General features: G+C 42.1%; 1 protein-coding gene across 1 annotated transcript in view; it reads left to right on the forward strand.

The window, feature by feature from the left end:
* The window catches only part of ITPK1 (inositol-tetrakisphosphate 1-kinase), a gene marked incomplete at its 5' end in the record, with an annotated part of 149,037 nt that overhangs the window by 67,095 nt on the left and 67,390 nt on the right, over positions 1-14,552 (forward strand). The window contains one exon of the mRNA XM_081999822.1: positions 9,625-9,750. Coding sequence (XP_081855948.1) covers positions 9,625-9,750 — 126 coding nt within the window. The remainder of the gene's footprint in view (positions 1-9,624; positions 9,751-14,552) is intronic.

Raw genomic sequence — 14,552 nt, forward strand, 5'->3', positions numbered from 1 at the left:
TCATGCAGCATAGGGATATGATATAGATCAGCCTGAGCGTGGCCTTCTCTTTTTTTTAAAAGCAGCCTTACCCATTTTTATTTCCCCCTTAGGCTGACTAAGTCTTCTAAAGCTTTTGTGTTTCTTCCCTGTTGTATTCCAGTGTACTTCTCCTTGTTCAAAAAACATGTGGATGTGGCGCTTCGAGACATGGTTTAGGGAACATGGTGGTGCTGGATTAATGGTTGAACTTGATCTTGAAGGTCCTTTCCAACCTTAGTGATTCTGTGATTCCTTCTCCTCTATCCTTCACGGTGGCACAAACATTATTAGCTACCCAGTGTCCATGAGCAACACTATAAGGATATGTTTGGATGGAGGAAGATCTTTTGTTAAGAGAAATATGTTTCAATTCTGTTTTGGTTTCTCATAAGTGACCCTAATTAGTTTAGGCAGGGGGTGAACAAAGAGCACAAAAACTTTCTACCCTGACAGCTATTGCTTTATTGTATTTAAACTCCCTAGTACACAATAAAGACCACATAAATTTATCAAAGTGATGAGCTGGATTAAATGTACTTTGAGTGCTACCTGTATTCACTTGTAACTCTGCATCACCCAGAGTCCCTTGAGAAAGGGAAATGCACCTAGAAATCCAGCGCTGCTGGGGCTAGTTGCTAACAGAAGAGAAGAGGGTGCCGGCGGCCTGGCTGTGCCCCTCTGCTCACCAGCTGGAAGCTTTGTTGAAGGGAGAATTACAGCAGAGACATTGGCGATCTCTTGGGACGTGCAGCCGCACACACACAGGAGCTCCGACTGCTCTTGATGTTTGACAGGTGCTGCTGAAGGATTATCCTTAAGCTGAGCCTGAGCCGTGTGGTGCAAGTCCAGAGCTGAGCTTCCTCGGCCCTTAGGATAAAGGGTGATAGCCAGGCTTTCTGGGGAGTGTTTCTTACGTATCAGCTTTTGTACTTATCTGATCCCACGGCCAAAGGAAGGCAGGTTATGCAGTGCATGCTTACATGGCTCCAAGGGGAACTTTCAGAAGAACACATTTCCTTCATCTTAACTTTCTCTGTATCCAGTAGTTTAAAAAAAAGAAAAGTATTTGCAGTACTGCAAAATTTGATATTTTGAATGTTTGCATGATGTTATAATCAAGCACTTCCAAGAAGTAAAGTGCACCCCTCTCATCCCCCTCCCTTTGCTTACCCAGGCTGGGCTGCCTGTAGCACTGCAGTATATATGTATTCTGGATTAGCTGAAGCGTTTTCCATGGATGGCTTCCCCATTCCACTCCTCCTTTAACATCTGCTCTCCTGCAGGATTTATTGATCTGTCAGTTCAATAACTGGGCTAGAGCTGACCCAGTTCGCTCAAAGAAACATTAAAAATCTTCCTTGTAAATTCTTCCTAGTCTTTCTGGATCCGATCTGCCGGTTCCAAAGCTTTAAGTTCAAGAAGTGAGACAAAAATTTTCTGAAACACTTTGTAATTTTCCCATACCTTCCACTACTGTGATTACCTATACAGCCTTTAAATCTGGTGTATGTGAACGCTATCTCTTTGACAGTTACAGAAAGTAAAGCAAGGCAATCTCAGCAGCACGTTAACATCGACTGCAAATTCTCCTTAGGATCTTGTTTTTCTATAACTTGCTTTTCTTCTTTGGAGCGCTAATCCTCCCATGTCACACATTTTCTGTTAAAGTTTTCTCCTCTGCTAATCTCTGGATTTGTTCTGCTGCCCTTCCTAATCCACGGGAGTGTTGGTGACCTCCGGAGACACCCTTAGCAAGAGGCTTTTTTGTATTCCAGTAACATTGATTATTCCTCCTGCAGTGCTGAAAATCAGCAATTGCCTTTCAGACCATCCCTGAACACGACTGAACTCTTTAACCACTTGCCTACCAACAGTTGCTCTCTGCAGTCCAGCCCTAATGGGACATGAGCTCTCAGGTTAATATCGTGCTCAGAAACAGCCGTTCCCACATCTTTGCAAGTTCTGGAAAGAACTTTCTGCAACTGCCGAAGTATTGTATAGGAGAGGAGGAGATCATAGTATCGTTTGGGTTGGAAGAGACTTTTAAAGGTCATCCAGTACAACCCCCATGCAATGAGCAGGGACATCTTCAACTAGATGGAGTTGCTCAGAGCCCCCAGGCCAAGTTATAGTTTAATTACGAGAAATGTTTTTTTGCATTGGACTGTCAAAAACAATACAAGTCAAAAACAATATAGCAACGAAGTTCCAGCCTTGGGTAACAAAAACCTCTACTGAAAAGAAAATGATTGTCTGTGAAGAGCTTTAACCGTAGCCCAGACACGGGATTTCTTGGTTTGCTTTTAAAGATGTGAAAGGGCAAAACTTGGTGCTAACAGGAGGGTGATGCTCAGTGGAGGTTTATATGCCAGGGTCAGAGGAGGGAGGACAATGGGACAGTGGGAAAGGTTTGAGTAACTGAGATGTGGTAACTTGTCCCAGCGTTGTTGTGCATGCTGAGTTTGGAGTCTCTGTTCACTGTCTGCCGCTGTTACTGCACAGGTGATAGCGATGCTGGCTTGCTCTTTGCTTCTGTGGGAGGCTGCAGAGGAGCCTGTGGGGAGGCGATGCTTGTCAAGGTCCTGGGGGATTGCATGACTGCAGGACAAGCCTTGAATGTGCAAAGGCTAATCAGTTCATGTAGTAGTTGGGGAAGTGATCCATAAATGCTGTCCGTGTACATTAGTACATGTAGTGTGTGTGAGGGGAAAAAAAAAAAAAAAGCTATGAGATTCCTTTTACATAATTTTATTAGAATACAGCTAGAAGTGAGAACGTCCCAGGCATTTTGGAGTTCATACCTAGCTTCTAGGGGAGCAACAGCATGTGACTCCTGAAAATGTGCAAAGTGCTCACACATACTTTGGCAACTTGTGCCAAACAGAAGGCAAAGTAATCTGCTCTGGTGCCAGCGCAAGAAAATGCAGAGAAACCATCTGTTAAACCCAGAATCTTCTCCTCTGGTGGTAAAGTTTCAGTATCTTAGAAAACGTGAACCCAGCAGGGCTTCATAGCTTATGTTGTGCTGCTCCTCACCTTTAGGCATATCTTGCTGTTTGGGATGTTGCTGACACCTGAGATTCTGAGCAATGTGTCCCAGCATGGGACATGGTCTCCTTCTCCTTTGGTGGTTCTCTTAAACTAAGCTGGGTAGAGCAACAAAAGATAACCTGTGGAGTTACTGTCCTGCAGTGGTAGAAAGGTGAGCTCTTCGGTCAGTCTTTGATTTCCTTGATTCCGAGAAGACTAGCAAAAAGGTAGGGTATTTTCAAGCTACGTTTCCTTCCTGCTTGGGAAAGAGTTCCCTTCTGACGTGGCAGTGTTAGCGATGCCCTCTCCTCTCGTCAGTGTGAGGGGAGAGCTGAGGGGGAAGTCTTCTCGCTGCAGCGGATTTCCTTTCTCAGATCGCTGCCCCTGCGACAGGACGCACAAGTTAATTCGGCGCTGGAGAAGGATGACTGGGGGCGGGGGGGAAGAAAACATAGGGCCTTGGTGAACTTTCTGCTCCTTCTTTACAGCCCTTGATGGTTGGGTCCATGTTTGCCTTTCGCAGTGGGACAGAACTGGTGTTTCTGTCACACAGAGGGGTTTACGTTCTCCCTCAACGTCCTTTGGCCCCGTTAGCAGCAGCAGCAAGTGCTGAATACTTCTACTAGCTGTGCATGATGACAGCCCAGATCACTTTCTTCCTTGGATGGAGAGATGAAGGAGAGCTCTCTTAAATAATGTAAATGTTTATTTAGTTGGAATATGTGAATATTTTAGGAGCTATGGAGAGCCTGTATATGAATGAAAACACCCGGGTTTTGTCTACCAGGTAACATAATATATTTCCTCAGGAGGAAATGTATACCAATACATACTTTGTCACCTTCCATGGCTTTGTCAGGGAGTCACTTGTGTCAGTTTTGTACTTGCACAGAGCCGAGAGCAGGGTTTGTGGGAGTGTAGTCCCGGTGGAGGGACAGGACTGGACTGCTCCTGCAGGATTTAATTTGGGAAAGGAGGACATGCTGATCTTGTTTGGTCCTGTGGATTTCCTTTGGTTTGTTAGATGAGCAGGCAGGCTTCTGCACCATTCTCTTCTGTTCCGTTCCATTGCTCTGTACGAGTAGGTCTCACATGTGTGGATGGACAAGCACAACTGTTTCCCTGATTTCTTTTCAGGAAATTTCCTCACTTCCTTTCAAATACAAGTACCTTCTCTCCTGTAATTAGACTATCCTGTGTATTTTTGTTTAGTTTTTACAATAAGGCAAAACAGTGAACTTGGCAGTATTGATCTTTACTGCTTCCCTTCCCTGTTCAGAGTGCTTAAGATATTTCTAGAAGCTTTCATCTCTGAACTTTTTGGGGAGAGAACAGCATCCACCAATACCTCAGCTGTCAGGGTTTCACTTCTTGAAGTCTTGGCTTTCCAACCTCGAGCATTCATGACTTTTTTTTTTTCATTATGACTTGCTCAGCATTGAGGCACAGCAAAGGCAGACACTGGGGATGGGGTTGGGGAAAGAAGGGGAGAAATCAAAAAGCTTTGTTTTACAAGCCTTTTGATATATATGCATGTGATGAAGATACAGGTTAGAAAATAGCTCCAGGAGAGGAAGATGATGATTAAAAACCTGAAGGTCTGCATGCAGTGGAGTTTAAGAAGCTGAATTAAGATTGAAATAAACCCCACATGTTTTGGGGTCAGTGCAGTCTTAACTGAATATCTGAATAACAAGATACAACAGATTTGTGTAGAAAATTCCATATACAGCCTCAGGAGTCAGGGAGCAGAGAGGTCAGGTCAGGCTGGTGCTGTATGTCCGGTTCACAGGGAGGAAAACGGTTTAATTACTACAAAGGGACTTTCAGGCTGTCACTTGTGAAAATGTGTAGCCGACTATTGGCAGGTCTCTACCAGAAAATTGGACAGATTCTTTCCCGTTTGTGGTATTTTATTAAGCCTTTCTACCACTGGGTATAACATCCGATGGTTTGGTGGTACCTGCCTAGTGAGAACGCTCAGAACAAACCTGTCATCTCTGATGATTTTCTCCTTATCTTCATTCACCTCCTTTGGGTAAAAGTTTCATGAGCTTTTTCTACCTGCAGCAAGACAGGCTGCTGCGGAGGGACATGCACTTCTAGTCTGTTGCTCCTAAGCAGTGCATCAGACAAAAACTGAAACAAAGCAAGAACTTAATGCAGCATCCTGGTGAGTGGAGTTTGTTAGCTGACTGGAGACTGGGAACAAAATGCTTGAACAATAGATTTATGAGTTTGTTGGGGTTTTTTAAATGAAAATATTTTAAGAGAAAAGTGAGAATGAATACAAAGGGAGAGATGAGTTGTAAATTCCTCAGGGATTTAGCAGTGGACAGATCTGTCTTCAGTTCGGAGAACAAAATAGGTTGGTATTAAGACTTCATTTCATGTGAATGATAATCCAAAAACTATTTCTGAAGAGCTTTAAAAAAAAAAAACCACAAAAAACCACAAATCCTGCTCAGCCAGATTCTGAAATACAGTTGATTATAGCATGGACTGGAAGCAATGAATAAAGCAAAAAATACAAAAAAATAATTTAGATTTTTTTTTGGGGGGGGGGCTAAATCCAACATTTGTGTTTGTCTGGGTTTTTTTCCTCAGTGAACAAATCCAGATTTTTTTCACGTGGACATAGTTTTATTTTTAAACACGTCTTCCAGAAATGCATGCGTGTGGGATTGCAGTTGGGACCAGTGGAGAGCTGTGGCATTCTGCCAGGCACTCGCCCTGTCCCTGCAATATAGATGGATTGCCAGCGTTCCAGAGAAGAACAACCCCAAAACTTTAAACAAATTATGCTTGATGGAAATAAACTTCTTTTGCCCTCCTGTGTAATGATTTGGATAATGTGCTGGCTGTGTGTTTCTGGAAGACAGAGGAAGGGGGAAGGGGAGAGGAGGGCAGAGATGGAGCTCTACAAGCCTGCAGCTTGCTCTCCAGTGGATGCTCTGGGAAGGCTGTGGGACAGACTGTCATATTTCTAAGCTTGGAGCACTTAACAACTCCCAGCCAGTCTTTCTATTAGAAGGTGAGCAGGCTAGCTACAGCCAGCAGCGATAAGAGCATTTATCTAGCAGTTGTTTTCTTCCATACATGGGCTTATAAGACCTGGAAAGGCATATACCTTGTATCTGGCATTTTCTGTGTACAGCTTTGACACAGTCTTTCATGTCATTCATCTGATTTCTGCTAGGTTTTGATGGTAAGTGATAATGCCATGAAACCAATACATGATTTTCTTTTTTTTTTTTTTTTAAATATAAAAAAGGGCAAGCAGAGTAGGCTATAGCCTACTTTGCAGAAGAAAAGGCACCATAGCCATCTCTCTCTCTTTTTTCAAGCTGGTGCTGATAATCTTTTCTCTCACTTCTGTTGCTATGGTGTTAGTTCTGTGCAAAAACAAACCTTTGGGTGATCATGTCAAATGCAATGATCGTTTAGAGAGAGAGATGCTGAAAGAGAAGGGAAGTAGGAGGGCTCAAATTCCAGCTGATGACAAACAATGAATTAGTGTTTGTCTCAGCAGAGGGCCATCAGAAATTTTGCACTCTACTTTCACTTACTTCTGCTTGGGACTGATACTCCACTTGAAAAGGCTTCCCCCCCTCCCCCAATCCTTTTTTTTTTTTTTTTTTTTTTCCTTCTTAGTATATAAAAGGAAAGTGGATCTCTTCCAAATTCCGTACAGCCCAGGAATATTTGTTTTCCACAGCATGGCCCAGAACACAGGGAACTTACTCTTGCAAACAATTTGATCCTCCAATCAACAAAATAGTGGATCAAATTTTGAAGGTTTGTGTGGTTGAAATGTACCTGCTGTCCTTGCTGAGCCAACTGAAGTGGTCACTGAACTTCCTACCTGAGGAGCTACCTTAGCGTGCTGTCCTTTGCAGCATTGCTTTCCTGGTAAAGCAGAGCACTGTTATGGGACCCTTTCTAACAGTTTCCGATGTATAAAGTAGGTGCATTTTGGTTTAATTCTCAAAATAAGCCAGTTGCTTTTAGCTGGCACAACTGTTGTGAAGAAGTTATCTCGCCCAGATGTGTTACGCTTCTGGAAAACACTGTTCTGAAAATGCCTGGATATTCCATTGAAGGCTTATTTCTATTCTTGGGTCAAGGCTGAAAGGGAGGACTGTTTTCTTGTTTTCTGAATGTTTCTGTGCAGATTGAGCTGTAAGTACAGGAAGAATGTAGAGGGGTAACCAATCTCAGATACTTGCTTCTCACTCTTTTTCAAACTGGAAGTTCTGAAAATGGATTAATTCACATTTTTGTACCTTGGCAACCAGGAACTTTCTGAGCCAGTTAAATGGACCCTTTGTTTTGTTGTTTCCTTCCAGATGTGATAGGCAGATGAAAAAACCTCAGGAAAAGCAGTGTGGTCATCTGAGATTTCTTTTAAGGTTATTAACTGATTTGCTGGAACTTGGTTACAGAAGTAGATCATGTCCTTCCACAACCTTAGCCAAGCTGCAGTTTACTTCATTTTGCTTTGATTTTGTAGACACTTAAGTTTGCGCTTAGCCTTTGTGCTGCACTACTTGTGGAAGTAGAAATGTAAGTGCCAGCACAGCCAGACCTTCTGTGGACTGCCTCACCCAGCCACAGTTTACCGATCACCGAGCATACACATCAAGTCTGTCTTGTTTGTCTTTATCATCGCTTAATCTTGGCATGCAAAGAGTCTGCTGCCCACCTGTGAACAGTGCCTCTGTTAGTCTCCTCAGAAGATAATCGCACAATATGTTTTCAAGTTGTATTAGCATCTACGTAAGTACTTCAAATATAGTACTAGAGCCTCAACCTGTTAGTAGGAGCATATAGTCGTGGTGGTCTCTGTTGGGAAGAATTGGCAATCTTTCAGTTTGCTTTTGTGCCATAGGTAACTTCAGTTGCTGTTCTCAAGTAAGCCTAGCCGAGATAAGAGTGCCTACAGAAGAAAATCGGTTTGACTACATGGATCAGTTACAATAATTTGCAAGTTGCTAATCTAAGGCTGCTAGATCTCTGCTATTTTAGTTTATTGGTGCTTGAGCTCTGGCCATCCTGTTTTATTGTTACCTTCCTTGAGGCACTCCTTAATTCAAAGTATGGCCATTTCTATAGGGTGGGAAACTTTATTAGGACAAAACTCAAGCTAATGAGTCAGTGAAGACCAGGCTTCTATCAAAACAAAGCATCAGCAGCCTCCCCTGCCCAGCCCTCCACTTTCTTGTGCCCCCCACCCCTTCCCTGCCAGAGTTGAATAAAAGGGATAGCAGCAATGGAAAGGAACCTGCATGTAAATGTAAAATCAGATGCTAACTTTAGTGAGCACACATCTCTCTTTCATTTCAAAGATATTCCCAGTTTGAAGTTTACAAGTTGCCACTGGTGCAGTAAATCTCACACTTGGCTGAAGTGCAGTGCTGGATAAATGTGGCAGCTTTTGTGCTGTGGGCAGCCTGGCGTCTTGGCTAGAACATGAGCCAGGTCTGGTACTTATACTGTACCAATTTTCAAATCTGATAAATAACTTCATGGGATCATTAGGTTTGGTAGGGACCTTGGAGGTCCATATACATCATCCTGATCAAAGCAGATACAACAATGAATTCAGACTAAGTTGCTTAGGGCTTTGTCCAGTCAGGTCTTGAAAACCTCAAAGGATGGAGATCCTACAGTTTCTGTGGGACTCTGGGCTGCAACTGCTGGTGTAATTTTTTTTTTTCCTGATTTAGTTGGACTCTCCAATGTTTCAATTTATGACCCGATAAATCTGAGCATCTGAGCCCTCACAATTGCATCGGCCACTTGTCTTAGTACCCTTCTCTGCATTAAGATTTCCTTGACAGATCCCTAACTCAATCCTCTTCCAGTTCAGGTGGTTCCTCTGCCCCTTGAACCCTGTCTTAGTACTGGGGACCAAGCCCTGTGACACATTTGCACCACCTTTGTGCCTTCCCATGCTGTCTGGAGCAGAGTTTCTGTACACCCTACCCCAAATCTGTGTCCCCTATCCATCTGACTGACAAAGTTTGCTAGTGGGAATGCTCTGGGAGCTGCGTTCCAGCTTACCAGCTAAATAGCTGTCCTTGCAGCAGATGAATTTGCAAAGATTCTGAGCCGCTTGCTTTTGCGTTACCTGTATTACTGTCCTGGGTGTTGTTTTGTTCAACCCCAGAGGGCGAAGGGCACAGCAGGCGTTCCTTTTATTAGTGGTGATAATCTTTGTTGGCTCATTCCTCTTGTATGTATGTGTAAGTACTGGGAAAGAGAGCTGAAGAGGGAAATGTTGGCTCAGGGTGGAGCAGCACAAGAAGGTGTTTGGGTGAAGGATGCTTGCCAATGACTTCACTGCTTTTTCATGGAATTAGATCTACACTGCTGAGAAATAATGTCTTGAGTAAAGCTTTCTGACACTCGGTAAAATGTAAATTCTCAGGAATTTGGTTAACATACCAAAATAAAGACAGTGTGTAAAGTAAATGCCTTCTGTGTGGCAGCAACACCTTGGATGGTGTCAGGGACAGGAACCTCAGATCCTCCATATATTAATAACAGGTTTCTTTCTGGTTTCTTCAGCTTGACCTCACCAAGCCCATTGAAGATCAGGGCCCTTTGGATGTGATCATACATAAACTGACAGATGTCATCCTTGAAGCAGACCAGAATGACAGCCAGTCACTGGAGTTGGTTCACAGGTTCCAGGTAAGTGGTTCTTTCGTAATTGTTCTGCATTTCAAGCAGGGGGATGATCTTGGTGCAGCAAATTCAGTGTTTCCTGTGCGGGTGATAGGGTTTGATGGAAAGAGCTCCCTGGCACACTGCTACCTTGCTACTGAGGAGTGCAGCAAAAATAGTTTTGTCAGTCTGAAATGGACTTGTACCTTTCAATAATTTTTATGTTGTATTGGTAAGGTTAGTAAGAACTGGTTTCCCACCAAATGTTGTCCTGGTGTCGTTCCAAGAGCATGAGTGCTGTCCACAAAGAAGTGCAGGTGTTTGCAGAGTTCTTTATATGTATCTCTCCACAACAGAAGCCACTAAATTAATTTGGCCCAGTTCTGTCTAGTCTTCCTAGTTCTCGGAATGCTAATTTCTGTAACATCAAGGTTACTGTGAGTGATTCTGTCCTCTACTGCTGAGAATCCTGTTCTATTATTTTTTTTTTTTTTCCTCAAGTTTACATTGAAGGTCAGAAATATTCAGGGCATAGTGGTAGAAGTGTTTTCCCAAAGAATTCCTATCAGCAGCCTTAATGCCAACGAAAATGATAAAGCAACGCCTTTATCATTTTAAAAGGTGTTGCTTCTCGTGGACATCTTTGATCAAAGGTATATTCTTCTCTTTCAAAGAGAAGCAAAATCAAAAAAAGTATATTCAGAATTTTATGAAATATGCTTGTGTTAGGTGGAAAAACAGCTCAGACGAAATCTGTAATTTTGACAACTTTGCTTTCTTGGGAAATTAGATTCTCTTTGCTTAACGTTCTACAACTAGCAGAAAATATTTTACTTAATTGAGTCAATATTCTCTTTGCTCTAGTTACAAAGCTTTTCTGCTTCCTCCCACCTGTGTATTACTCAAACACACTCAGGAGATGAAAAGGTTTGACTTGTGGGCCTGGCCCTCTGGAACCAGTTTGCTGAATAGTAGATGACTATTCATCACTAAGTAGTGCAGGCAGCTATTTCCCACAGCACTGGAAACTTGTAAATGTCCAAAGAAACATATGGAGAGATGGACTTCAGGGGCTTTCTGCTCGCAGTCTTTCCCTGTTTCAGGTGTTAACTAGTTTGCCTTCACGATATACCCATCCTATTGTTAGGAAAAACCAAAGAGGGAAAAGGGTACATGTGTTAAGCTGTTCCCAGCTGATCAAAACTCACGAGATTCCTCATTCCCAATCCTTACATTGTTGTGTGCATTCCTGAAGGCCAGGCTTTATAAGGCAGAGAGACAGCAGCTCTGTGTAATATTACTGCAGCACCTCCCATGTCCCCTGGAGAACATGCTGGTAGGGAGCTTATGCAAGCAGTTCCAGAACACCAGCTGGTTTGTAGCAGTACAATTAATCTCTAAAACACCTCCCTTTTATTCCTGAGCAAGAACTAATCAATGAATATGGAATATTTCTAAGGAGAACTCCAGCTAGTCAACTGTATTTAATAGCTTAAGGTCACAAGATGATACTTTCTCAAGTACCAAAATGAGATCTGGAGGAAACACTAGTAAGTACAGAGGATGCATTTTCTAAAGCTGCATTTAACCATCAAGGTGAATTTTGGTATGAAAGGGGTAGAGCATTTTACTGCTAGAGCCTTAGCTTTGGCTGAGGACTTAGTAGGCTGTTCTCACGTCTGTGTGACAGCTGCTGCACTGCTGGAAGGCTGGTAGAGGTAAAATGACCTGCTAAAGCTAAATCCCTTACCCTGATAGGTTTCTTAAAGTAATCATAATATGATACCTTGATCATGATCTGTGTACTTTTTTTACTATTTAAATAATTTAATCCATTATTTTTGTATAGGTTAAAGATTGAAGCTTTGTTTTCAAAGATTTAAGTTAGAAAAATCTCAGTGGAAATATCATTTTATTTAATGAGTTTGTGGGATAGATTCTGAGAGTAGTGCGAGGGAAGCAGTAACTATGGATATATTATCCATATATAATTATGAATATATTATCCATTCATTCTTTAGTTCAGGGGCTTGCTCTTTGTATCTTTTTTTTTGATAGCACTTGGAAAAGAATAATATCACCTGAATAGAGATGCAGTGGCCTACAAAGAACAGAAACGTCCCCTTATGAAAAACTGAAAACCCAAACAAAACTGCAACTACAAACCAAAAACCCAACTATCCCCCCTCAAAGTCTCTAAAATTCTCATATTCTATAGAGCTATGTAAGTTAAAACAATATCACTGATCTTACAGGATTTATTTTATTTCAAATAATAATATCAAATAGACCAATATTTTTTTTTTAACCACAGACTATTTGACTGATTTAAACTTTAGAAATTATAAATAGTTAACTTCCATATAACAGTTAATACAGCATAAAAATAAGAAATTTATGTGTGGATATTGTTACCTTTTTCTAAGCTTTTGTCAGGAAGAAGGTATTTTATAAAGTGCAGCTTGGATTTTTTCCAGAAAGTAAGACATAATTCAGTTTCTGTACAGAATTGCCTCCTGCAGAGATCTCAAATGTCTACATTTTTTTTTGAAGTATACATGGTGGTGGGGGCGGTAACAGGAGACTGTAGGCAAAAGCTTGGCAAAACTTGAAGAAACCGTACATTTCTGTCAGGCTTACGGACTCCGTTTGCTACATCATGCACGATGGCATTGACTTTACCACCTGGACCTTTTGATCCTGCTATTTATGCTTTCCCTAGTACTTCAGTTCTACCACTTCCTCACCTGGTGCTGTTCTTCAGCTACAGGCTAAGTGCAACCTGCATGCTTAGGGCTGCCTCACGGTCCTCAAGAGCTGACTGCTATTAGAGGAACACCCTCCTGCAGTGCATGAGGCTGTAATTTGGGGTGGGAGCTGAAGGGCTCTGATTTAAGTGTGAATTTCAATGGCTGTTTGCTCTCAGACATCTTGAGCCCTAAACCATGAGGAGATTGGGGTGTGGGGGGAGCTGGGCAGGTGGGAAGGAGTCTGTTGACTATCATGAAGGCATCAGCCAAACTAATGAGAAAACCAGGTATACACCCAGGAGCCTTACATCCTCTGAAGCTTTTGGTGGAAGTTCCTGGAGATACATGTGTCAGAAAAGGTTGCAGACCCTTGATTTACAGAGATATTCTTATTTGGACAATATGATAGCCTTCACTAATGCTGGTGAATCTCCCTTGAGCTGCCTCATTTCAGAGCAGCTGAGAAATAGTTGTATTCAAATCCCATGTACCATGGTATGTGGCACTGGGACTCCTCTGTTTTTGTGCTTGTCAGCAGCTGTCACCTATGAATATATGTGCCTCCTTGTTGTTCTTGTATGGCTCACCTGTCAGGTTGTGCCCTTGATCAAAGTTTGGAGGCAGTGCCTTGTGCTTCTGTTTCACTGCAGTTGCCATTTTCCAAGATGTGATTGTCCATGACCTGCAGTGAATTTACTGAAACATTCCCACATCTCACTGGCTGGTTGACTCCTCCTGTATTAACACTGTGAAGCAACTGTTGCAAACAGTTTTAAATCATAACCTTAATAAAAGCTAAACAACCAAACTCATATTGCCCTAAAATCCTACTTCATCTATTTTAGTATAACCTTGTGTGCAAGTTCAACTATTCAGCCTTGGCTCTCCTCTCCATCCCATTAGAAATAATAAATAAAGAGCGTCACTATGTTCAAGGTGATCCCCTGTTAAAGGAAGCTGGGTAACAGCATCCCTGTGCTGTGTTGTTTCTTAGGACTGTGCTGCAGCTCCTGCTATCTTTGTTAACCTTGGACATCACAGCGCTTTCTTTTTAGTGGCCTCCAAAGAAACCCAGTAAGAAACTTTCCCTTTAGATTTGGGGCAAACAAATCTTTCTGCTCTCTCTGTTTGCTGGCCCAGCTCTTCTCTCCCATACTGCCAAGTTAATCTGTGTTAATATCACCTCCCGTCTCCTGTGCCTGAGTTTTTTTTGTTGGCAGCATGGCCTTAATCTCATACAGCATGTACAGTAGTGGATGAACTATTGGGTCATTGGTTTGGGCTGGGGATATGCTTCTTGTGGCATCCTAACTAACGTCGAGAAGTGAGAACATTTATCCCAGGGAGTCATGGGGAGTACTGACAAACGTATTTGATACATACAGCATGTCACATTCTTTCTGTAGGATTTGCATAGTGATAAATTGGTTTAAATATCTGCACTGCACAAGAGCATTCAGTTGCATTAGATATTTTTGCATACCTGTCTGCTGCCTTCTAAGAATGACATAGAGAAAAAGGGGAAACAAGTTGGGCTGGAACAGGTTTGTGTTACAGTAGAGTAAAACAGAAATAACTGTAATCCAGAGACTAGATAATAGGCTTGTAATTCTGTCTGTTACCATTGCCGCTATTTTGTTGCTGTAGAACACTTAAGTCTTTCTGTGCCTCATCTTACCACCCCCTTTCATAAATTGGTCTCTGTTTCTTAATAATGGGCTACATAATTTTCCTGTAAACATTAGTAGTCAAGCAAAAATAATACTGTGGTTCTTATGAAGGTAATTTGCAGTAAGCTGGTGGGAAGTCCAAACATTTTTTTTATTTTGACAATACTGGAAATTTGGATTGTGTGTCAATGTTGTCAACTGTTGTAAAGTTCACACACCTGAGGCATAAGCAGCATGTAAGTCAGCACCCTTTAATTGTCGGTAGGTCTGTTAATCAATAAGCAAGGGTATCATTAAAAAATCTCTCTCTGTACAGTAATGCATGCTCCATATATATTTTTCCAGAGCTCAAGTAGTACAGACAGGTGGAAATGAGGATAAGTTTCTGAGCAGGTCAGATGGAGAAGAA

Source organism: Phaethon aethereus (genome assembly GCF_964289735.1).
Source record: "Phaethon aethereus genome assembly, chromosome: 5".
Lineage (NCBI taxonomy): Eukaryota > Metazoa > Chordata > Aves > Phaethontiformes > Phaethontidae > Phaethon > Phaethon aethereus.